We start from the raw sequence: 26,708 nt of genomic DNA on the forward strand, positions 1-26,708 counted from the left end.
ATATGTTTATCATGGATACTACGCATTATTTGAAAGGGAAAATGGGCGGTTATGTTTTGGTACGGATGGTTGATTTTAATGGTGATCGGTTATTTTTAAAAATAGTATTAAGTACGCTTGGGTGAATGGGTTTATTCAAGCTTAAGTTTTCAGTGAATGTGCCATTTGAAGGCTCTGATTTGTTAATCATTTCACGGTATGTATACTTCCCACCCACCCTTTTTACTTATACTAAACTTATTTGTTAATTATCATAACTATGATTTGCTTTGTAGTTTCTCGTGCTCTCTGCACTATTGATGACACCTAGTTTGGCTTCGCATTGAGGAAGGTTCATTGATAATTGATATATGTACATGACAATGTTGTGATAAATCTGAGCGCCTCGCTTCCTATCCTATATGTAACGCGTTGTTATATATGGAAAATAATTTATGTTCGTTTGAGAATATACCTAAAACTTTCCCTATAGTGTGATGTCTCTTTAGGGCCATTTACAAATAACACACCATCAACTCTACACCGCACGTCGTCGTGCTAACACAACTTTACACAGTGCGCCGTCGCGTTATCACGAAACACGCTTTCGCGCTAACACAACTTTACACAGTGCGCCGTTGTGTTATCACAGAACACGCCGTCGCGCTAACGTAACGCAAGTTTACACAGTACGCCGTCACGTTATTACGGAACATGCCGTGGAACTATATAAACACAACATTACACAGCCCGCCGTCGCGTTATCACGGAATATGCCGTCGCGCTAACGTAATTTACACAGTGCGCCGTTGTGTTATCACGGACACGCCGTCGCGCTAACGTAACGCAATTTTACACAGTGCGCTGTCGCGTTATCACGGAACATGCCGTGGAACTATAAACACGACTTTACATACCTAAAGGGTTAACGCTATTTGGTACCGCTTGCAGGGCGGCGACCACGAGTTACCTGCCCCTATACAATGAGTTAATTGCCCCTGTATTTCATCTGTTAAGTTGTACTTAAAATAGGCTAACTCTTGCGCTAAAAAAGATAGAAAATATCAAATATGGGAAAGCGGGACGATAGACCAAACATATCTACGAAGAGACCATTGGTGCCGGAAATATCTCTGTCTTTAGTAGTGTCCGCGAGGTATATTAATTTATAAAACATGAGATATTAGTACCATATTGCCCGGGAATCAAAAGATTTTTGCAAGATCGGTAAGTATATTCAATATAGGCTAAACAAGCACAAGGCCAGGGCACGTGGTAAGTCATTCCGCAGTGCAGGAATGACCAAAACTAGCCTACTACGGTACCATTTACAGAAATTACCAAAAAAATGACAAAAATTACCGAGAGAGGAGCTAAAATGACCTCAGTAATACATGACATCTACTATCATATTCACATTAAAAATTTTGGTCCCTCCATTGACGACTTCAATAATTTTTAATTTCGGCCATATCTTTGGTATTTTCTGTGAACGTTTGTAATTTCGGACATTATATGTAACAATCCTACTATTCATTCCACAATGAAGGCCAGTGGGCCTAGATTTTTAATTTGATACACGTATAAACTTAACACTGCGCAAGTTACGTCACGGAATGCAGTATAGGGGAGGAGAAAATATTTGGCTGGACGAGGAGTCGAACCTAGGATCCCTGCATTACTAGTCAGGTGCTCTAACCACTGAGCTATCCAGGTCGATATCCACGGTCCGTGTAGCCCTAACTACTAAATTCCTCCCTTTAATTTGTCTTTGCCGTCGAAGACACACAACCCAGATTCATTTCACCCCTGGCAGGACAAGAGTGGTCATGGCACCAACTGGTAAAATCTTGCACAGAGGTCCCTAGGTTCAATTCCCGATCCAGCCACAAATTTTCTCCGTGTATGTCTATCTGAGACTGAGTTGGAAAATTACGGTATCTTCATAGTGACAAACTAATGAAAATATTGATCAAATTCGACTGGTCAAGGACTGTTAATATAAATAAATTTGAAACATTGGTCATTGTAATGATTGGGTTCATGTTATACTAAGCTTGTGTTTCAAGACTAATAGAATCCTTCATTAGTACGAGTGTGGGATAGGGAAATTCCACCGAGGGGACAAGATTCGCAGTCTAGGATGAGGCTTTGCCGAGTCCTAGACAGCGAATCTTGTTCCAGAGGTGGAATTTCCCTACCCCACACGAGTTAATAATGAAGGATTATTTTTCTCACATTTTACCTACAGTTTAGTGCATAAATTTAGGAGCTTTGAGAAAATTCTAAATTATCAAAATCCTCATTTGAACTTTGATGCAAAAACTAATTAGATAGGCAGAAAGAGCGTATCCGAAAATGGTTTACACTGTAAGTGTAAACTAAAAAACCCAAGGTTGTCCAACAGAAAGCTATATACATTAAAATTTAAAGATAACAATGCAAAATATTTTTGCTTCACCGTGTAACGTAAATCTTCACCGTGTAACGTAAATCATAGAAAATATATGACGTCACAATCAAATGACGTCGCAGCAGTGTGAGACAGAAAAATCTCACATAGCTGTCTCACATGGGTAAAGTCGATCTCACACTGGTGATAATGTGAGAAAAGGCTTTCTGGACCTAGTTTGAAAATGGTAGGAAAACCCCTGCGAAGACTCAAATATGAAATCATTTTCAATTAGAGGTTAAAACATTTAGTGATGAATTAATTACTGGAATTTATGAGGACTACTGAGACAAGTTAAAATGGTGTCATATTTGTCTTCAGATTCAAGAAACGGACTCTATCTGGAAAAGGAAAACAATATCAAAGCTCCTCTGTGAGAAGTTGGCCAAGGAAAGCATTCAGAAGAAAGTGGAGATTCATTGTTTTTACCAGATCCAGTAGATCACAGAAAGCATCTAGTAGGGGAGGTAAATGAAGCATCTTTTACTCCCTATATACAGGGCTTGAAGCTAACTTTTTATGTCACCAGTCCAGCCGGACTGATGGGGTATAATTTCAACCAGTCCACTGAAAAATTTACTAGTCCAATAGAGTTTTCCAGAAATATTTAAACACATTTCATTAATGTTATTAAAATGAAATTTAGCTCAATATGTCTTAAACAATATTGTAACACTAAAATGTGGGATTTATATTTACAACTCGGATTTGTCTGATAGGTCTACAGATCGAAGCATGCCAAATGTGTAAAGAACAAGGTACGATTGTATACATAAAAAGGCCCAAAAATTTTCTCTCAATAAAATGTGTCTGGAATTAACCTTAATAAGCGTTTTAAGAAAGTAAAATATATGCCAGGTATACTATGTCAACAAAACCAGAATGATATTTCTAATTGGACAGCATTATGACTTTTCCTGCCTTTTTATGCCCCCGAGATCGAAGATCGGGGGGCATATTTTTTTTGTCCTGTCTGTCATTCTGTAATTCTGCCATTCTGTCTGAAACTTTAACCTTGCTAATAACTTTTGAACAGTAAATGATAGAGCTTTGATATTTCACATGAGTATTCCTTGTGACAAGACCTTTCCGTGGGTACCAACATTTTTGACCCCTTGACCTTGGAGTTTGACCTACTTTTTGAAAACTTTAACCTTGCTAATAACGTTTGAACAATAAGTGATAGAGCTTTGATATTTCACATGAGTGTTCCTTGTGACAAGACCTTTCCGTTGGTATTAAACCTTTTGACCTTGACATTTAACTTACTTTTAATTTTTTTTACATTGGTCATAACTTCTAAATGGTAAATATTAGAGCTTTCGTATTATACATGATGATTTCTTTTGACAAGATCTTTCTACTGGTACCAAGATATTTGCCCTTGTGACCTTGACCATCTTTGGAATTGGCCATTATCTGGGGCATTTGTGTTTCACAAACACATCTTGTTTTCAAATAAGCCTGAAAACTGTCAAATGTCATACAGATTATTGCTCAGGAAAAGATGTGCGCATTTGTCGAGCAAAATAAAAATGATATATATTGTGTATTAATTTAAGATGAAAAACATACCGTACTTAAATATGAATTTGCTCGACGCATGCGCTGTATGTTTTCTGATAAGAAAACCACCTGAATTTGTGGATATTTTCATTGAAAATGGCATTTTTGCAATTTTATGCCAACTTCTAGCTCACGTCATATGACACAAATCATTTTGCTGATCAAACTGAGCAGATTTTGGGTTTGCTAATCCATTCCTTATTTGAATGCCAGGGTTTGAGCTCCAAGTGAAATCATCGATATTTTGGGCCAAATGACTTTAGAAACTGTACCTACTTCTTTCATAAGTATATTTTCCAAAATGATGCTTTAGAAAATTAACTCATCTGACTGACTAAAACAAATGTCAGTCAGTCAGCCAGACTTTTAACCAGTCACGGAGTGACGGGCATACATTAATTTCGAACCCTGTATATATTGCCAGACAAGTAGTCCAAGCAGATTATAAACTTTAACTGAAAAATTTACAAGCCCATTCATAAATTAGAGACCGGTGGCAGTGCAGTGTTTCTCACCAATGCTACAATCCCTAAAATTATGCTATGTCAGTAATTCCCAAATGTCACAGGCATCAAACTTTCAATATACATAAATGAAAATTGTAAAACTTAAATTCTGTTGGCAAAGTTCAGCAAGAGAGGCATACATTTTGTTTCAAATCCCCCTATATAATTACATGTATTCATTTAGAATGTTTTCTTAGTTTCCAGGATTAAGCCAGCCAGTAGATGAGACTATTATATCAAAAATACATTTACTTGTACACGAGGGCAGGACACAAAGCGTTGATGAAACAAAAAGACATTTCCGTCTGTTTGTAAAGGATACTATTTCACCAGGGAACACCATCTCAGAATTTAACAGATGCTTTTACCCCGCCAATAAGGATGTAAGAAATCACATTTACAGGGCACCGAGATTTTGCCAGTAAGTTCTAAAAAAAAAATTTCTCAGGCTCAAATGTGCTTTTCTGAGTAAAATTTGTTAGTTGTCTGTCGTCGGCATAAACTTTTCACATTTTCATCTTCTTCTCCAGAACCACTGAGCCAATTTCAACCAAAACTTGGCACAAAGGGCAGATAATCACAAAATTAGGGTGGGGTCATTTAAAAATCTTCTCAAGAACCACTGGGCCAGAGGACCTGAAATTATCATTAAAGATTCCTGACCTAGTGCAGATTCAAGTTTGTAGCTCACCTGAGCTGAAAGCTCAAGTGAGCTTTTCTGATCATTTTTGTCCGTCGTCTGTCCGTCTGTCTGTTAAACTTTTCACATTTTCGACTTCTTCTCCAGAACCACTGGGCCAGAAGAGCTGAAATTTACCTGAAAGCTTCCTGACGTAGTGCAGATTCAAGTTGTTTAAATCATGGCCCCTGGGGGGTAGGATGGGGCCACAAGTGGGGGGGGGTCAAAGTTTTACATACAAATATAGGAGAAAGCTTTAAAAATCTTCTTCTCAAGAACCATTGGGCCAAAGAAATTGACATTTACATGAAAGCTTTCTGACATAGTGTAGATTCAAGTATGCAAAGGGTAGTTTGGGCCATAATAGGGACTAAGGTTTTACATGGAAATATATATGGAAAGTATTCAGATATGGGCCAAAGTGACTCAGGTGAGCGATGTGGCCCATGGGCCTCTTTGTTAACCTATATCTTTTATTTGTGTGAAGATATTCAAACATTAAGAACAGACATATATATATATAAATCTTTTTTTCTTTCATTTTTTCATCCAGGGTAGTTTAGAACTGTGTGCATTGGTTTTGGAAGAATTTGGGCTGTTTAGGCTAAAATCCATTATGTAAGTTCATCTTTGTGGTGCACAAATTCCATATGGTCATTTCAAATAGTTAACATTGCTTCTATTTTCAATCTGAAATTCTACATGTATTTTGTTTGAGAGATGAAAACAATCCTCGAAACATTATCACCGTTATCTTTAATTTTCCATCATACTTGTGTCAAAGAGTTGAACTTTCTTTACCAGTAATTTTATATTGACTTCGCATTGTGTGATATATAAAGTTTTTATGATTTTATTTTCTGTCTAATATATTCAATATTTAAAGGAAAAAGATAATGGTAGGAGATGGTAGGATAAATTCTAATTATTCAGAGAAACTTGATAAATACTGTGTTTGAGCTTATATACTCGATAACACAATAGAAGAATGCAATTTACTAGTTAAACTTTGATAGGATACTAAATTTAGGATGAGCCAATAAGATTATGTCTTGTTTTTCATGTTACAGGATTGGACAGAATATGAACACACACATCCAATACTTCAAAGATATTATGTTTGTGGAGGCAGAGATTTTGATTGCATCCACTGTTTAGAATACATCCTTAAGGGAAGCAGACTGCCGCCTTTACCCAATGATATAATGATTAATCATAACTATATCTGTTTTGTACCAAATAGAAAGAGCATTGATTCAGGTCATTTTCAAATCCACTGGCATACATTGTACTATACATGCAACCTTTTCAAACTTTACATTTAAGATTTTATAAAGGAAATATCTTAATGTTTCACATGTTTACCTTTCACTGTGCTATGTAATTCATTATACCTGCCATTATGCCAGTCTTCCTGAACATAATTTGTTTTCTGCAATTTCATTGGCCAAGAGGCTTAATCCTGGGTTATCAGATTGAGCATTTATATTTAGTATCCCATTGATTTTGTCAGCCCTATATAAGGAGCTGACTCAGATTTACTCACTCTGCTAGGTTAAAGAACTCTAAGGTTTGTACTTTTCACATGAATTTCGTGTTCGCCTCTTATCTTTTACATAGAGTAGGAAATGAACATAACATTGAGTTAGGGAACAATTTAGATTTTACATTATAATATGTAAATACCTTAGCAGAGTCAATTTACTTGGTTCAGGGTAGTATCAGATATTACTTTTTCAAAGTTTAAGTGTTTAGGCTATCTCAATGTTTCTATAGTTAGCCTTGTCCTATGTTACTTTTAGATGTATGGAAGCCTTTTAGTGTTATAACACTATATTTATGCCCCCATTCAAAGAAGAGGGGCATATTGGTTTGCACCTGTTGGTCGGTCGGTAGACCACATGTTGTCCGCTTAATATCTTAAGAACCATTCACTTGATCGTAATATATTTCATATGTGGGTTGGTTATGAAAAGAAGAGGACCCCAATTGTTTTTCTGGTCGAAATGTCAAGGGTCAATCTACTCTGGACATAGGAAGACACTGCCTGCTCAATATCTTGAGAACCCTTTGCTTGACAGACATCAAACTTGGTACACTGGTACATCTCAAGGAGTAGATTTGAGGTCACATGGTCAAAAGTCAAGGGGTAAACTGGACATAGTAATATATTGTCTCTTATGTTTTAAGAATTATTTGCTTGATTGACACCAAACCTGGTACAGCATAAGGAGTAGATGACCCCTATTGATTTTTAGGTCACTTGGTCAATCCACTCCTGACACAGGAAGATATTGTTTGCTCAATATTTCGAATTGATGACACTACTATCAATCAAATTATGCATGTGTATAACCCTTTTCAATTTTGCACCATGGGGGCTTATATGTTTTACAAACACCTCATGTTTTATAGTTTGTGAAAGATTGTTAGGGTCATAACTTTAGATTTTCTTATTATGGTACTTGCCCGTCAGAGACTGGACATATTATGGTATGGTGTTGTCTGTCCGGACCTTGTAAGATGGGATACAGACTGAACCGTAAGCTCCAGAATCTTACAACTTGGTACATTTGATCACCATAAAAGGAAGATGCTTATTGTTTTTTAAGGTCAAGGTTGTAGGTTCACTTAATAGGAAAACCTTGTTTGAGAAAATTACAGATTCTTGAACTGAGTATTTTGAGGAAACATTACATAGAAAGTACATGATTTGTCAAATTTCTCCCAATATTCAACTGAGAACCTTATTCTGCAGAGTATTTGTATGGGTATGGAAAATGTGTATGTGGCTATGATTTTGATTTTTGTTTAATTTTTTTTTTTTTTTTGAAAATTACAGGTTTAACCGAGTCAGTTTTTGAGGAAATATATATGTATTAAATAAATGACGGTTTGACCTTTTAACTCCTCTCACAGTTTTGAAACTAGGGTCTTTGTAAATAACTTCTTTGGTGTTTTAGAATATTTACAGATTGTTGATCATGGTAAATTTTGGGGAAATATTTTCCGCAGAGCTCTAGTTGTCTATCTACCGGCCTCCTGTCACTTTTAAGTTTAGGAGCTTTTATTCATGGAAAGAAAGTATGTGACAGCCTGATGATGGCTGATACTATTTAAAGCCTTTTTATACGCCCGTCTTAAGACGGGACGTATTATGGTATGGCGTTCATGTCCGTCCGTCTGTTAGCTTTTTCGTGTCCGACCCGTAACTTAAATACTACAAGGCCTAGAATCATCAAACTTTGTCTGTAGATGCATCTTGGGTAGAAGGTGTGTCGCACATTAAAACCAGGTCACTATGACTTTTCATTAAGAAGATATCCGTCTGTCCGTCCGTCTGTTAGCTTTTTCGTGTCTGACCCGTAACTTAAATACTACAAGGCCTAGAATCATCAAACTTTGTCTGTAGATACATCTTGGGTAGAAGGTGTGTCGCACATTAAAACCAGGTCACTGTGACTTTTCATTAAGAAGATATGGCCATATATGGCAAAAACTTGTCCGGCTCATAACTTGAAAACTATTAGGCCTAGAATCACCAAAATTGGTCAACTAATGCATCTTAGGTAGAAGGTGTGTCGCATCCTACTTTAAGGTCACTGTGACATTTAATTAAGGTAATATAAAAAAAAAATGTTTTAATGGGTACAATCTATACTGTTAACAATATGTGACGGGCGTATCATGTGCCGTGGCGGTGCACTTTATTCTAGAAATGGCATCAGAAAAACACCCTATGTAACCTTTTCTGCTTATACTCATTTATTTTTATTGGAAAACTTATTACTTGTTATCAGCTACTCTAAAACAATATTGACTTGTGCTATAATAAATTTGTAAACTTTACAAGTCTTTTCATTTCAAACAAGGTGTTGAACAAGTTGTTGAACATCATCTGGAATTCACAACCAAACAGGTACATGGAAACAGTGTATTCCATGATTTCTGTAGTGTAACAAGTCCAGTTGATCCCAAGTACACTGTACTATTGACAATGATTGTTTTTGATAAGCACAATAGAAGTTCTACTTTGGGAGAAGCTATAATTATTTTAGTCCTAACATACACTGCTTCCTGTTAGAGTTAGGGTGCTGTAGAACTTGGTACCTCTTTGAGATAAAATGCTTTATCATCAAATCATAAAGCATCTTCCCTCTAACAGATACCAGATTATAAAGCACCCTCCCTCTAACTGGTACCAACTTATAAGGCACTCTCCCTCTAACAGGTACCAACTAATAAAGCACTCTCCCTCTAACAGGTACCAACTTATAAAGCACCCTCCCTCTAACAGGTATCAGATTCTATAAAGTACCCTCCCTCTAACAGGTACCAACTTACAAAGCACACTTCCTCCAACATGTACCAGATTATAAAATATCCTCCATTTATAATCTGGTACCTGTTAGAGGGAGGTTGCCTTATAAGCTGGTACCTGTTAGAGGGAGAGTGCTTTATAATCTGGTACCTGTTAGAGGGAGAGTGCTTTATAATTTGGTACCTGTTAGAGGGAGAGTGCTTTATAAGTTGGTACCTGTTAGAGGGAGAGTGCTTTATTAGTTGGTACCTGTTAGAGGGAGAGTACTTTATTAGTTGGTACCTGTTAGAGGGAGAGTGCTTTATAATCTGGTACCTGTTAGAGGGAGAGTGCTTTATAATCTGGTACCTGTTAGAGGGAGAGTGTTTATTAGTTGGTACCTGTTAGAGGGAGAGTGCTTTATAATCTGGTACCAGTTAGAGAGAGTGCTTTATAATCTGGTACCTGTTAGAGGGAAGGTGCTTTAAGTTGGTACCCATAGTATGTTACAACATAAACCATAGCATATCTTGTGCATCTGACAAATTAAACGTTATAAACTACTATCATCAGTTAACTGAAAATTAGAAAGTTCAATACATTGATAAAATTGAAGTTCTGTACAGTTTTAGTTTCAATTAAAATAACTAGTACGAATAAATAACACTACTGCTATTATAGACAATGAAGTACAGAAGACATCAGGAATTAATTGAAAAGTGGAGTATATAATATGTATCGGTACTGCATGTCTGAAAGTGCACAAGATTTAAAAACAAAATCGATTGGTTTTGGATAGTCAATATCATAGGCGTAGCTTGAGTTATAATATTACCGAGTCTGGGGGGCTGCGCCCCCCAGAAGCTATCGACATTTTAACAACGTAAAAGGTTTTTTTTGTTGTTTTTTTTACCGAGGCAGTTGCCTCGGTTGCCTCAATGGAAGCTACGCCACTGAATATTGACATTTATGGTCATAAACTGGTGATTATACAATGTTTGTGACTTCCATCTCTTACTTCTGGGAAAGTTGGAAAAACGTAATTATATTTTGCTGCTATTTTCTTGTGTATAAAGATCTACGTGACGCAGATTCTTGTGCATAGAAAATCGTCTTACTTAATGAGGACTTGTTCTTAAACCTCGGGTTGTCTTTTACAAAAAATATCATTTTACATGTATTCACATTTCATTTACGAAATGACACTACGCCGTTCTTAATGACAGTTATGATGTTCTAATAAATATTTCACAATTTCCTACAAATTTTAAATAATCACCATTGCATTTCTGAAATCAAGGTCGCCGCCCTGAATTTTTACCGCCCATATGATATGTACAGGCTAGACAATCAAGACAACTGCATTTGTCCAAATTCCGTGGTCTTTGTTTGAAGAACAGGGATATCAGTTTTCAAACAACAAATAAGTAAAAGTTTTGATATCCTCTATGGAAAATAACATTTCAAGTTGATTTAAAGTGTACACATTGTTAATTGTAATTAAGCGTATTTCATATCAATGTGCTGTCACAACATTCCGTGAAATTATGAATGCTACGACGTTCTAATGGTGTATCAAGATTTTAAAATATTCTGCCCGAAATTTGTACATCAATGATTTAGAAATATCAGTCTAATACTTTGGGGAGGGTGTGATGCTAATACATCCATTATAACACACGGTACCTAATATGCATTAAAAAAAATTATATGTTTATGCATAGAATTACCATTTTTCTCAATTCACTGCAACAGTGTATCATTCTTGTTAACAATGTAGATTATTAATATTTGTCAGGGTTTTTTGATACTTGCTTATGTAGATTTAGACGCGGGTTGTGTCGAAAATCTGAGTTTTAAATAATCAACAGTGTTGTGCTTCTCATTTTTAGAGCCGATCGATTGATTTAAATATGATTGAAAGTATTCATGTTTCCTACGTAATTGATAATAAATATACATGTGTTTGCCAACCACAATGGAGCTCCAACTGTCCAACAGGACCTATTTTACCTAATATTGGTCTATCAAGAAATAAGTATAAAAGAATTGACACACGACGATTATTCGTACGAATCATTGTGAATTATAAATTGCACGAGGGATAACTCGTACCTACAGAAGATGAGATAACTCGTGGTCGTCACCCTGTAAGCGGTACCAGATAGCCTCGACCTATACATAGCGTGCCGTCGCGTTATCATGGAACACGTTGTCGCGCTAACGCAATTTTACATAGTCAGTGTGCCGCTGAGTTAATACAACTTTTCAACTACGGAAACGTGTTTTGTCTTGTTCACTAATCATCAACATGCCGATATCAACAAGTCGATATGTTGCTAATTTTAACAATTAAACAATTTTTCTAACTCAGTAAATCTCCGTGTTTATGTACCGAATGGCATATTTTTTCTCGTGTAAATTTTAGTAAAATCAGTGTGTATATATAATTTTCCCTATGTGTACCGTCAGCGTTTTTATCTGTAGATTATCACATCAGTTTGCGTTTCTGATTCTAATGCCATCTTTCAGAGCCGAATTTATGTCACCCCCCCCCCCCCCCCCCCCCTTCCCTATGATACATGTACCGATGTTCTTGGGGTGCTGTGGTTAATCACTGAAGTTCAGAATTTAGCGTACATAGACAGCACTCCCTACGAAATACAATTCATTTTCTCACACATTAGGCCTGCGTTAGATATACATTATGAGTTATTGGTCGACCACAAGACAAAGATAGAGATAATTAGCATTTAATCTCAGACTTGTCAAGATAAACTATAGCAATTTTTAATCATATTTGAAAGAAGTAAAAATAGAATTGAATATGAAGAAAGTAAGGGTTGCTTCATGCTCTCTGTTTCTCGCATGAAACGTCATGGACTTGCTGCTTAAAGCATATAATTATTTGAAAATATTTTCTGTCAAGGACATTTGCATTTTTAAAGCTATTCTTATTGACTTCATGCATACAACAGTAATCTTTTTTATGAAAATCAAGGTTTATGGCAAATTTCTTACCAGTGAATGTTAATTGTTAGTTCAAGCAGACCACTCCAAATCTACTGCCGGTACATTGTCTCTTCATGCACTGTACATGTCATATACATAATTGTACATACACCAAGATGGCTGAATGTTATCCATATTCATAGCATCTGACAATAGCTTGTTTTTATACACTGTACTTCTCTGAATATTTTCAGCTTAGGAGTTTTCATCAATGTTAAATCAGTTCAATAATTCAATGCAGAAAAGGGACTACAAATGTCAGATTTATTATAATGATCCTCGATACTCTTTCCAAAATATTTCTCTAATTATTCATTCTGTGACACAATGTGTAAGTTTTAGCAATTCTCTTTTGTATTCAACCTGGTCTAGGGCAGGTTATGTATTATACAACAAGGAATACAGATTTGGTATTTAGATAATTACCAAAAATATACGAAATGCTCACTCCCGTACACTGGTAACAGTCAAGACCTGCACTCTCCAACCATTGAATCAAAAACTATCAACCAAAAGCATGTTTGATTAAATTTTTTTTTTATTATTATTATTGTCATTTGATTTTATACATTGTAATCAATTGCACATTGAGTATTCTATATACATACTTTCCTTATAATAATAATAATATTTCAACAAATAACAATATGTTATTAAAAAAAAAAATTACAATATCACTACCCAGTCGGGTGTCCCGACCGGAGAAGACCAAGCAGTTGCCTGCCCCTAGCAATACTGACAAGACGGCAGAACATTATCACAGCACCTATGTCTATGTAAACTCCTGGCATGTACACAAATACAATGAGGAACAATAGCTATCAAAATAACAAAGGAATTTTGATATGTAATCAGTCTTTGTTGTATGTACAGTACTAATATAACACTGGGATCAGTCATTCACATGTAAAAACAAGATCGTTGTGTTTTGTTTTATGCATTCAAACAAACCATTATTACTTATTTTACAGGCAACGACTAATTTCTTACTAGTCTGGCAGCTAACCGACATAAAAAGTGCAATGAAAAAACAAACAAATCCAGAATACATTTAAATTCTTGAAACAGGAACTTACACCTAAAAAATATGCCCTAGGAACTGACCTGAAATTTTCGTACATGACAAAATATGGTCAATTTTCAAACACTTTCAAAAACAATTAGCAAAGCACAAAAACAATAAAAACTTTACAAGGGGTAATTAAGTATACATTTTGTGCTAATCTGGAATACATCTGAAAGGGGAAGTAAGAAAGTAACAAAATATACCATGTTAAGGCACCTGTGAACATTTTGACAATGCATGTGCTTTCAATGATTCATAAGTACCGGTAAAGTCTGTCAATCAACAATCATAATACAATGTGCATTTTGACGAGGTCTCTCTCACATTGATTTGAATTTCATCCAACCAAAACAATTTCTCCAGTCAACTCCTCGGAAACAGACGGTGAAAGACTATGTTTCACTGGACCACTAAAACATGGCGTTATTATCTTATGCAGCTCAGCATTAAGTCCAGCAAAAATTCTCTTTATAATAAATCACAACCAACTGTCAGAGTTCAAGGCCAATCAAAGGCATCCACCCACAACTCTACATGTACAGGTTTCTAGGGAAAATCCTGGTCAGCAGTGCCCTATCAGCTTTTTAATCGGATGTGATGAAAGAAGTTTGTGACCAATCACAAGACTAGATGCACTGGGGTGTTTGATGACAGTTGGTCCTAGCTGAAAGCGTCTTCTGCTGGTGGTACATATGAGAATCCCTGGAACATGTTGTCAGCCTCCATCACACTTGCACTAACCAACTTACAACTTCCCATGGACTTTCCAACTGAGGCTGAAAGTGGAAAATCAATATAAATCTTTTAAGCTGGCCAAAATCAAGTCAAATTTATATCTTTAACACCATCACTACTTAGTGTAATTAAATACCTATACATGTACTTGGATTGAAAGGGAAATTTGCTTTGAATGCATTTTATGTACTGGTATGAAACATATAAGGTCTCTACAATTAGATTTCTACATTACATAACCCTTTCCCTAAAAGAAAGGTTAAGTCCAAACATTTTAACCAACACTGAGAATGTACATACCAGGTACAGGTTCTCTGACAAATTCTGGGTCAAAGTGTTTCAAATCAAGCTGACCACTCTGAAAGAAAAGTACAGTTGATATTACTTGCATGCAGCAGTCGCTAGTATACTTATTTTATGTGTAGTTACTTTAATAGATGAAAGCTTGATTTGTGAAGTTTGAATTTTGCGACCAGAAGAGCAAAAGCTTACCACATTGGGGTTGTAAGGAGGATTTATTTTCTTGGCATCAAGATCATCCCAGTTGATATCCGCAAAGAAATTATGATTCTTTATCTCCTGGAAATCTCTCTTGGAGCCGAGTCGCTGTTCTTTTTCTTTTTGTAGTAACTAAATGAAAATCAAACATTTAATTCTATCGGTGACGCTTGATGCAAAGTATCAAATTCAGTTTTTTATCTTCCTGTTTAACAATACAATCTATAAAAAACTGCACTGAATGGAAATGATAAAATGACTGTCAAGATTATTTTGATGAGGTATCTGAATGATAAGGTGATTCTCACCCCATCTAGTATCTGCCTAGCAGACTGCGAGACGTTGGTTCGGAGTCTGAGGGGTTTATACAGGATGTTGTCATACATCTCTGCCGTGTCTCTGCTGTAGAATGGTGGCTATAGATAGAAGAGAAGAAAATATGTACATCTATACAATACGTAAAACATGGAAATTTAGTCATTCCACAACCATTTATATCTAGACAAATCAAATCATGTTTGCAATTAGCATGTTGTCATCCACCTCCCAAACACTGGTGGTTGAAAATCTATCTAGTATGATTCTTCTTCTTTTTTTTAACATTAAATAGGACTTAAAAGTCATCATGAAAACAGAAAACAGATTCAAAAAAGATAAACGTGTGAGGCAGTTGATCAGATGGTACCTACCAGTCCATACATCATTTCATACATGACAGCACCAAGGCACCACCAGTCTACTGTTTTATCATACGGCTGCTTCCTCAACACTTCAGGGGCCAGGTACTGAAATGGAAAAACACCAATCACTCAGTTATGAAAAAAACAATTACCATATCTGATTTGCAAGTCATATATTGTGTACTGGGAGCTATTCAATGCCTTTGTCTTTGTACCATACTGTCATCATTGTTATGTAAACAATTTCAATTAGGTATAATGTATTAATGAAAAAGAGTAATACAATTAGACTAGGAGACTATGGCAACCTGCTAGACTGTAATAGTCACTTTTGAGTACTGTACTTGTTATGCACTAATTGTAATCTAATGGACACTAACGGTAAAAAATGCTAGAGTTGTGACAATTGTTAATAAATATATCAATTAAACTAAGGATAATGAGTCATGATCGAGGTATTCTTACTTTAAGGACTTGTTTAATAAGTTAAAGGTTCTCATCCCCTACACAGAAAATGGCTTTAAATACATTTCATAAGAGTCTATGTGATTGTTAAAAAGTTTCTTGACATAAGATGCATTAGCCATAAATCCCTTAGTGCAATGTAAACAACCCTATAATGAATTGTTCTTGTTAATACAAGTTTTTGTTACATCATGTTAATTCATGTAAAGTTTTTTTTTAGTTCATCTGTTATGTTGTGGTTTCTTAAAAGAAAGTTATGTTTTTTTTTATAATACTTTCAACCCTCAATTCTATGTATAAAGCAGCACGAGTGCATGCTAATTAATTAAACCCTATCTTAATCCTACCCCTGCAGGAGGCGGAAAAAAAACAACATGTTTCTGTGTTCATCACACCTGATTTAATTAGCACAAGGAAATTCAATTAATATTCTCAGCTGGTTTTCAGGGTGTTAACCTGTAAAGATTGATGCCAATAAAACAATGGGGAGAAACATGGAGATCAAAACTTGACAGGATATGGTACAGCATGTACACAAAGTGACACCCTGACCAGGAGCAAATGAGGGATGTGCTTATCAACCACAAACAGATGTTTGGAAGGAATTTTATTCGATATTGATTAGAAAATGAGCATATTTTATGTCATTATCAATGCTAATAAATGTTGTTAGATTAGAATGTCAAAAAAAGTACATATATGACACATAATTAAAATTTTTAAGGTTCCGTAATCATGTTGATTTTATGGAAATATGAGAATTAATGAGTGCATGTTTATGAAGTTTTGTGCTTGATCCTTATCAAAGGTGCATGCCAACAAGTTTAATTACATGATATTTTTCTAATTAATTATTTATTTGATTGGAATTATTTTACTTCATTACTCTGTTGATTAATTGTGAAATTGACATTGAAAATAATAATGTAAATACAATAAATGCAAATCTATTGCAATTTTTTTAATTTATGACCTTGAACCAGCTTCCTGGGCATTTCAGGAATGTTTGATTTTGCTCATTTGTGCCAATTAAACTACCCTTGTAATTAAAATTCAATACCAGTAAGTTCCGAGTTAATATTACGCATACCTCAGGAGTGCCACAGAAGGTGTTTGTTGTTCCCATGCCTTCAATTCCTTCTTTACATAGACCAAAGTCTGTCAGCGTAATATGACCCTGTAAAGAGAGACTGTACATCAGCAGGCTGAAATACACCAAACATGGGAGACGATTCGTTCTTATTTTGATACAGAGAATAAAAATTACAAGCCCAAAGAGACAGCTTTAAAGACGGGATGTAGGGCTATGAACAGTGATGTGGGAGGGGAGCAAAACATGTTTTGATTTCTGTTTAAATTTAAAAGTTTTAACAAAAAAGATGGGGGGGGGGGGGGGGCTTTGGGCCTGAATGATGTTATTTAATGAGTGTATCAATACCTTGGAATCAAGGAGAATATTTTCTGGCTTGAGATCTCTGTAAAATACAATAAAATACAATTAAATACAAATCAACTATATACATGTACATGTACTCTGTTTAGAAAACTACAGTACAAATAAATTCTGGGGGTTATACCTCATAATGAATGCTGCAAATACTTTTAATTGAATAAACGGACATAATTTGGGATCTTGGAAACCTTAATTCTAACATCTTGAGACAAAAAAAACTGAATAGTTGTCAAATCACTAGTAAAAATCTTAAATCTAGCTAGGTAAAATGAGTTGCATTATTCAGAGAGTTTTGGGGTAACGTTTTTAGTATATGTGCATTCATGGTCTATGTACTATAAATGAAATCAATTGAGACAGTAAATATTTTCCTTGACAAGAATTAAAAATTCCAAGAAATGCATCATCGATATATCATTTATAATTTTTTTGTTTGAATAATCAATTTTAATTACTATATACACTGGTACTACTGAACAATAAATTGAGAGTTCAGAAAACTGATTTTTCAAAAGTGTGCAATGCTGGTTGTCTTAAAGATGAATTTTCATATAGCCTGAAATATTACTTTACATACTTCAATGATGACATCACAGCTCCATTGTATATAATTATATTATGTAAATTTGTAACACGGAAATATCAGCAGTGTGGTCTAGGCATTCATGTAACAAGAGTTGACAGTGACACAGGTCTTGATATGTGACCCCTCCCCTTTACCTACAGTTTCATTAAAGAACATTTACTGGTAGTTTAATGAATGTTTAACAAAATATGACCGGAAATGGTGAGAAAGCAAATGGAAGATTGTGAAATTTATAGCCCAGTGACATGGGTCCTCTCACCAAAGACATGTTGCCGAGGCAGAGTTTGTGCAATCGTGACTTGGACTATGTATATCGAAACTATTCATCATTAAGGGCTTGTAAAAACATACAAGGCACATACAGTTGAGCCTAAAAAAACTCCTTTATTGTATTTATCTGCAAAATTAATTACTCTTAATTATTTCTATGCTTAAAAAGATTGGGAGGATCCTGGTCATTGCAAAATCACTCTTTACATAGAAATTTAAGATTTAAATGTAAATATTCAAGGAGAGCTGGTCTAATCCAAACAACATTGCATAATACTGTCAAAGTGAGATGACTCAATAAGTACCTGTATATAATGTTTAAGGAATGTAGGTAACCAATAGCGCTGGCCATTTCCGCAGCATAAAATTTGGCACGTTGCTCAGGAAAGTATCGTTCCCGCTGGAGATGGAAAAACATCTGCAAAAAGAAGCAGAATTGCAGAAATTAAAGAACTTAATCATAAATACTCTGACATGACATTTACTTGAATTATAGGCTTCTATATATGGAAGCAAATTTTTAACTTAAGGCCTAGGGCTGTACAAACTAAATATTATTAATAATATGCCAGGCTAACCAGTTCTTCAATACCATGACGTCACAGCTGTCTGTATAATTCCCCAGACTGTCAATCAGGAAATTCTAGTTTAGCAATTTCATGGTACTTGCAGTAATTAATTAGCAGATCAAAGATATGTGAATTTACTTTCCAGAATAAAACTTGTGGACCTAAGGTAAACAAAACTTTAGGTACAATCTTCTATTCGTAGAGCATTATATAATACAATCATACATGCATGTTTTTGGGTTTGGGTGGATTTTTGTTGTAAAATACAATCGCTTTCAGATTTATAAAAAAAAATTTAAACAGACTCTGAAGTGATAAAAAATGTATATGTCACCTATTTAAAGGATGAAGTAAAATTTATCATTTGAAAAAAAAAAGAAAGAATATTGCCAGTAGTTAAGTTGAAAACCCCCAGCAGTTACATAAATAAAGGTGGAAAATTAATAAGGAAATTCAAATGACCTGTCAAAAGGGAATTTTTTATGAAAACTGCCAGTCATCATAACAAATTTTGGAGTTTGTTACAGTTCCAGTCTGACATATTTAGATCAACATTTGACTTTGGTTAACATTTTATGATTCATTAATCAAGTGGCATTTAGATGTATGATTTTAAGATTGATCATCAGGCAGAAGATATGGATATGAGGACCTTATTAAAGGCAAAATCTAAGTGTCAATTCCCAGGTGTTCTCACACAGCCAAATATCACACACTAGGGTAAAACATCCACAATTAATGAAGTCCAGTATACGAAATCCCAACATATACTAACCTCACCACCATTGACATAATCCAAGACAAAGTACAATTTATCTGCAGTTTGGAATGAGTAGTGAAGTCCAACTAGAAATGGATGTTTGACATTTTTTAGCAGTACATTCCGTTCTGACATAATGTGTTTCACTTCATTCCTTTTCATGATGGCCTGCTTTTGCAACACTTTGATGGCATAAATGTTCCCTTCATTTTTATTCCGAGCCAATAGCACTTTCCCAAAACTGCCTTTTCCAATAACTTTAAGGAATTCAAAATCACTGGGTTTTACACTGAAAAAAATAATAATCAAGTTATGCATAAATCTTTGTTAAGCAATGCTTAAATGTTGGTCTTAATTCTTTATCTTAAGATTATACACTACTATTTTCATGTTCAGCCATAAAAGTACATATATATATACAAATTGAATTACCAGAACTAAAAGTTTTACAAACATTTTTTTCTCCCCAAAGTTTCTATAAACTTACGTTTTCTTCTCACTGGGCCCTAAATTGACCGGGTTAACATCTCTCCCATTCTGTGAAAAATAATTTTTATACACAAATTGATAATTATATGTTTATCCAAATTACTTAAGTAAAAAGTAGATATTTAAAAAAAATAACTCCCATTATTTCCAAACACAATGTCTTACCATAGCTTCAGAATCATCAAAGTTGTCTACAGAGTCCTGGACATTTCGTGGATTATCAAGATTCAGGAACGCTCGCACTTCAGGACTGTAATGTAAAAAAAAAATTTCAAATTAGGAATTTTAAATTAAAAAACTTTTAAACAAGGAAATGGTGCACACCTCTGCTGGGCCCTTTATATTACCATGATGCTACATGTGGCAATGTTGGGTCTCTGATTTTTGACTTCTTTCTGTTCCAAATTAAAAATACATCTGCTATGCTTCTCAGCTTCATAACGAGTGACAGCCCAGCACTACTGTACAAGCATTCTCTCTCATTGCTTTAAAAAAGTTTTTTTTACCTGGAATATGATAATGAGATACACTGCATTGGAGATAACTCTACCTACGTGCTCTCTCACCTGGATTATAATTGGTGTATATCACAAAATTTGACAAAGGTGTAATATCACCCTGAGGGATACACGGACGCCGTAAAACTACATTTGTCCCCAGGGTCGGTACAATCACCCCTTTCTTGACCATTTATAGCTAAAATGTAGACCACTAGACAGGACAACAGACTGGCATTAAAGTGGACTTCTTAATCTCTAGTTGTCAAAATAAACAGGTGAAATTTACAGAATACTAGTACTGAATACTTACTACAGACGGATAAACTACATTAGCCCACACAATATTATCCAAACTGATCAGAAAAGTCACAGTTTTAAATTCTATCCCTATCGTTTTAAAAAAAGCTAATGACTTAGGTATATAAATGAACAAGAAATCATTTACATACTTAAAAAGTCACAATGGAAAGGTAATTCAATATGCACTGAATAGCCTTCATAAATCACACTTAACGTCAGGTGAAACTTTGTTGAATTTTACCTTTTTATGCACAGCAGATTAATCCAACACCATATAATACAACTAGTATAAATCACAAAGTGTGTAATTAGTACAAATAACACAGTCTTTATTTGTTTCCCCCGTTATTTCCGTAACACTTTAGTATGCGGATCAACAGTATAACTCATCTTTTTCTGGGATCATTCATGACCAGCGTGATGAGAGGATCTCTCTGTGCTTAGCTGTTGACCCCTGCCTCCTGTTTGTTACCAAGTATGATGATAAACTGAGTAACTTTCTACTAACTTCTCCCAACCCCAACTTGTTTTGACACTAACTGTGAATGAATATAGATACATCAAAGGCCCACATGTCATTTCATATCCCCGGGGTGCAGGGAAGAACAAAAACAAGAAACTTGCACTTACTAATGACTATACATGTATATGAGATATGTACTACACAACAATCATCTGTTACTAGGGGTGCATGTACTGTGTAAGTCTGTGAACATTATCATAATTACATCTACTTAAATTTTTTTTTTACATGTTATATTCTTACAAGATACTTGAGATCATGTCTGAGTCTTAAGACACTAAAACATAAGAGCTCACCTTTTTGTACTTTGAAAAAACTCCCAAGTCAAATAAAGACTAATCAAAGCACAGAATTGATGAAGGAGGAAAAAACACAAATGAAGCAAAAAGCGAATTTCAAAGAAAAACTTGATATTCCTTTTGGTGAGCGTGAGTCGCTGTCGAGTAGTGTGGGTCTTTATTAGAATTTCTGCTGTTCCGATCAGCACACTATAGTTCCACTGACACTTTTACCTGTTGATCTATCACAGGTAATAGTGTCTCACTACCTGTCCATCAACAGTCGGAAATAAAACACAAGCTCAATGTACAAACTACCTATTGTTAATATGGAAAAACCTTTATTTGTGTCAACTCACTTAATGAACAAGTACCTTATAATCACAACTTATAACAACTTACGTAGGTAATATATAGGTTTAATTAATGCCTTTCAATACAATAAATCTCTTAAGCAGCTTGGATTAAGACTAATAGTTCAAACAAAAACCTCTTACATCATGCATAATTCTTATTCAAGATTTAGAATATTTTAAGATATATGTGGGAACAATGAAGTAATACACCAAGTATGAACAAATGATACAGAGAAAATCTATTATTCAAATTGATTTCTGCACTGCTCAAATTCCCGGCTACAACTGATGATGAACTTTTTTCAAAAAGGCATTTATTGTGAATCCCTTTTGTATCTCTGTAAACTAGAACAAGATGAAATTTATCAAAAATGACCAGGAACTTTTGTTAAGTAACTTACACACATCTACATCATGGGGGACTTCCTGCTCACATATGTATAACAATGTTTATCAATAAATAAACAAGCAGAAAACATGTCATTAAGTGTGAATATCACCACGTTACACCAGCAGATTAATCAACAATGAAAATTAATTAGTATCCCGTTCTGAATTTCAAGATAACAGATTAACATAAAACATGCGTATTTGAAGCTTATCATTAATTCATTGTGTGCACGTTTATCCTGCATTTTGTGTTTTTCCCTAGAAATTTCATATTACTAATATCCTTTATCATTCAACGTTTTAAGTTTTCACACCTTTTGTAAGTTGTTTTTTTTTTTGGTGGGCGCAAAAAGAAGCATTCAAGGAGGGGCGGGGGTGTGTGTGAGGTATAACTGATTTATTAATTGCATGCAAAAAAGGTACGTCATCTGGTTATAAAATGTATTTTTGGAGGAAATAAAGATGTAATGTATTATGAAAATATACAAATAATAGAACAGAATTCTATTTCAATTGATGAATAAATCAAATTGAAAAAGTTACGATCTAAAGTACACTATGCACACTAGCTTTTAAGCCTTTTAACCATACTTGAGATTCTGTTCGAGAATCTATAACTCTGTTTTGTTTCCTTGTCCTCTGACGAAACATAAATCTATCATAACTCTTAATATCTTAATTAACCTAATGAGTCATCTGTACCAATATTAAAGCCGTGTTCAAACTGAAGATGATGACTATTGTTTAGTTTTAAAAAATTTCTTTACTTTTTGATTAATGTCTTGATCGGCCTTACAATCTCATCCGGATATAAATATACCATTTTTACCACCAAACCTCAGTAGTCCACAAACAGTATTCAAATCAACCACATAAACCTAATTTTCAGGTTTTCAAAGAAAACAATTCAAATAGGAAATTCCCTTACTACTTATAGGCACTTTGTATTGAAATGAGATGAGAATGAAGGTTTTCATAGTAAAACATGATCAAATTAGAAAACAAAACCATATTATTAATAAGGAAAATAAGAGGAAACATCGCAAAATATTTACTGCTTGTTTGTTAAGCTTGAGGCTAATGCACCATTTTAACCTCAGACTAATTGCAACAGAATATATATTTTGTTTATCAATAAGGTCTAGGTTACACAATGCACATGTAATAAATAGGACTTATTGAATAAAGAGAGAGAGTATTGGTTTTTTGGAGGGATATTTTGGGTGGGGGTTAAAATTTCTGTGAGATTTACTATATTCCAGTCAACCATTCTGAATTTTAACAGTACTTTTTTAAATTTGAATAAAATTCAGGGAATCTATTTAGGAAACAATCATTTTCACAGTTGCATTTAAACATTTTTTTTTTCTACTTAAGAAAGCAAAAAACTTTTATTGAGCACCATATTTGAAATCTAAAAACCTAAGCAGACATCTTTTTTATACAACCAATCTGCATTGTGAGTGGGATGGAGCGGGGTATGATTGATTGTTTAAAGAAAACTTTCTTTTTGACAAAATAACTTATAGTAATACAGGTTTCTGTAATAATTTATATGCATATCTATATCTTATTTCAATATCTTATCTTTATTACACATATTTTAATCATTGTGTTATACATAATCTTTAATTAGTCTTTATAATGAAAATATGTCTGGTGATAACATCCCGGATTGCTTTCAAAATTGTCTGAAATCATTGCATAAGTACATATTGAGTGTTTATAACAGATTCGTACTACCATTTCATATTTTAAAATCTGACTGAGCATGGGTTTACAGAGTTATTATCCAAACTGTTCAATACTAACTAATTCCGTGATAGCTAAAAGGAGGACAATTATTTTATGGTGTTTTTTTAAAGATTTTTTTGTTTTGCAATCAGTTTTTGGTCACTGCTAATTAAAATACCTCTAATTTCAAAGACTACACCAACTTCTCAATTTACACCTGTGTAAGTTTAACATCATTTATAAGTATATCTACAGATCTGTAAATACTGCTCTGCTGACCTCTTCACAGAGGAATTAGGTCACTTGCAAAACAGCTGAAGCAAAGGTTACAAAAAGACTCAAGTTTGTGAAAGCACCAGTCAGCATTATCTGTATTCCTGCAGCATCAGTTTCAGTTAGATATAAACTTTTATTTGGGATATCTAACAGTTAGCCGTGAGGATGGAGCTATTTCAGGATATACAGCACAGATCTCATTAAAACCCAACAGACTGATAATACTATCACTGCTCAATGCACACTTCTGATCTATCTCACACAACATGGCAAAGTTACAATAAAAAATATCAACATAATAGAATTTCCTTTTTTTAAGCTCATGCTCAATCAAAACATTTGTGTTCTCTGTCAGGGGACCTAAAACATGCTGTAATGTATGAGAAGTTAAACTCCATTCCTTGTGTTTTAGCAACATATGCATTTCATCACAAATGTTCCTATCTCATCAAAACATCAAAAGATTGATATCACTCAATCATGTTCCTATCCATGAAATATGGTACAAAAAACATCAAATGTCATTAACCTGTTCAGTGGAATTAGCAAATATTGACAGTGTAGCTAGAAGAAATCTTTATACACTGAATAACGAAGATACATTTTGATTTTACAAATTCACTACAATACATGTAGTGACTTATTCTATCTTTATTGAGGATTGTAGGTTATCTAACATAAGATCACAAATGTTTCTATGTATCGTATTACATGTAGCATAATTTGAAGAATGCAAAAAAGCATGAAATTAACTCATACCGAAATTAACATATCCATGAACTTGTTTGTTTGTTTGTTTATTAAATATGTCCCATCGAGAATTTTTCACTCATATCGAGACGTCACCAGCTGTAGGTGTAGTACCACAAATTTAGACCTATGTTTAATGCTCAGGGCCGTAGCAGTGAGGGTTCTTTAGCGTGCCAATGCCTGCTGCAACATGGGACCTCCGTTTTTAAGGTCATATCCGAAAACCCCATGATTCTCACTTCTAAATTCCAAGCATTTGGTGAAGGAGCAATCACTACCTATGTTAACGTCTTGGGTTTGATGCAGCCATGGCACAAGCGAGGCTCGAACTCACGACCTCCTGGTTACAAAGTGAAAGCTCTATCACTGAGCTACCGTGACCGGTCCATGAACTTGTAGAAGATACTTAAAACTTAACCATGTAAGCTTTCCATCCCTATATAATGGTCTTTTTTGCACATTTCCTAACTTGCATGTTTTATAAACTTGTTGAAAATCATAATCTAACTTGCAGATAGTGCACATATACTGTAGCTCTACTTAAACTGCTAAATTAGGCAAAAACCCCTTTATGAGCCTAAACCTGCATAAGATTTGTGTGCATACTTACAGCTGTGAAAGTTTAGGATGTGTGATCAATTCCTGTATGAAGATGTCTAAGCCTTCACGGCGCTGTTGAATGAAGTCTGGGTCTAGGTTACCAAATATCTTCTTCCCGGGAAGACGCAGGCTTGCCTCTGGAAACAGTTTCTTCAACTAAAAAAAAATTTATTTTCAAAAGTGAATATTTAAAAAATTGCCTGTTAATTCTTTTGGAGAGTGCATCCAAAGGTTAATACCAAAATCATACAATAATGTAAAACAATGATTACAATTAAGCTAATGTGAGAATATTTGTCTACAACAAGTGCCCTTTCCTGTTGATGCCTAGTACAAGGTCACCAAAACTCCTCCATAAACGGGGAACATATTGTCGGAACATTTGATCAAACAACAATCAAGTGCACGAAGATAACAACCACGATATATAAAGATACCAACAAGCATGAATGAACGGTGGAAATGTACGTCACTACGTCGGCAGGAACTGCCTCACCACCATACCAAAAACACGAAAAGGAAAACAGCTGCAGATGGAGGCAACTTAACATAGGGGTCGGATTCTGCTTTTGATAAAAAAGCATGCAATTTTTTTATATTCTCATTCCATGACAAATATCTGATTCATAATAGCTTACCTGGATGATATCCTAGATAAAGAAGTAATATGTTGAGACAAAGAATATTCCAGTCTTGCCGACAGTCATACAGCCAGGTAAATAGTCACTGGGTCAGTATAACTGTCATCCAAAAATAGCACCCACTTCTCCTTCACAGACAATTTACTTTAAATCCAGCCTTAACCTGCCAGTATGGTACGTGAAAGTCGTAAAGATTTACCTTCCCAAACACATGTCTGTCTAAGACATATCAATAATCCATAATCCTACAATTTCTTGATTTAATTGTGATAACTTAATTATTTCATATAGGTTA

At 34.7% G+C, this 26,708-nt stretch overlaps 1 protein-coding gene and 2 long non-coding RNA genes across 10 annotated transcripts in view; 2 read left to right on the forward strand and 1 right to left on the reverse strand.

Annotated features, from left to right (window-relative positions):
• The first annotated feature begins 29 nt into the window (after positions 1-29).
• LOC130053987 (uncharacterized) lies at positions 30-16,889 on the forward strand. The gene is made up of 3 exons (XR_008802218.1): positions 30-196; positions 15,404-15,575; positions 16,386-16,889. It is a non-coding gene; the product is annotated as an uncharacterized LOC130053987 (long non-coding RNA).
• LOC130053986 (uncharacterized) lies at positions 1,045-9,031 on the forward strand. 4 transcript variants are annotated; one of them, XR_008802216.1, is made up of 6 exons: positions 1,073-1,206; positions 2,753-2,898; positions 3,151-3,189; positions 4,701-4,924; positions 5,736-5,800; positions 6,253-9,031. It is a non-coding gene; the product is annotated as an uncharacterized LOC130053986 (long non-coding RNA). The 4 variants fall into 4 exon arrangements; XR_008802217.1 differs by lacking the exon at positions 3,151-3,189 and having other exon boundaries at positions 1,045-1,206; XR_008802215.1 differs by lacking the exon at positions 1,073-1,206 and having other exon boundaries at positions 2,626-2,898.
• The window catches only part of LOC125671665 (serine/threonine-protein kinase Sgk1-like), a 39,559-nt gene continuing 25,865 nt past the window's right edge, over positions 13,015-26,708 (reverse strand). For 4 of the 5 annotated variants that reach the window (XM_048907510.2, XM_048907511.2, XM_048907509.2 and 1 more), the window contains 12 exons: positions 25,783-25,928; positions 20,231-20,315; positions 20,064-20,113; positions 19,592-19,865; positions 18,553-18,665; positions 17,377-17,413; positions 17,029-17,115; positions 15,483-15,578; positions 15,102-15,209; positions 14,788-14,925; positions 14,596-14,653; positions 13,015-14,336 (listed from right to left, as the gene is read on the reverse strand). In XM_048907510.2, the coding sequence (XP_048763467.1) occupies positions 14,221-14,336; positions 14,596-14,653; positions 14,788-14,925; positions 15,102-15,209; positions 15,483-15,578; positions 17,029-17,115; positions 17,377-17,413; positions 18,553-18,665; positions 19,592-19,865; positions 20,064-20,113; positions 20,231-20,315; positions 25,783-25,928 (1,308 nt within the window). In that variant the 3' untranslated portion in view covers positions 13,015-14,220. Of the gene's footprint in view, positions 14,337-14,595; positions 14,654-14,787; positions 14,926-15,101; positions 15,210-15,482; positions 15,579-17,028; positions 17,116-17,376; positions 17,414-18,552; positions 18,666-19,591; positions 19,866-20,063; positions 20,114-20,230; positions 20,316-20,412; positions 20,553-25,782; positions 25,929-26,708 lie in introns of those variants that run through there. The other variant, XM_048907513.2, reaches the window with a different exon arrangement.

Source organism: Ostrea edulis, chromosome 4 (assembly GCF_947568905.1).
Source record: "Ostrea edulis chromosome 4, xbOstEdul1.1, whole genome shotgun sequence".
In the NCBI taxonomy this organism is placed as follows: domain Eukaryota; kingdom Metazoa; phylum Mollusca; class Bivalvia; order Ostreida; family Ostreidae; genus Ostrea; species Ostrea edulis.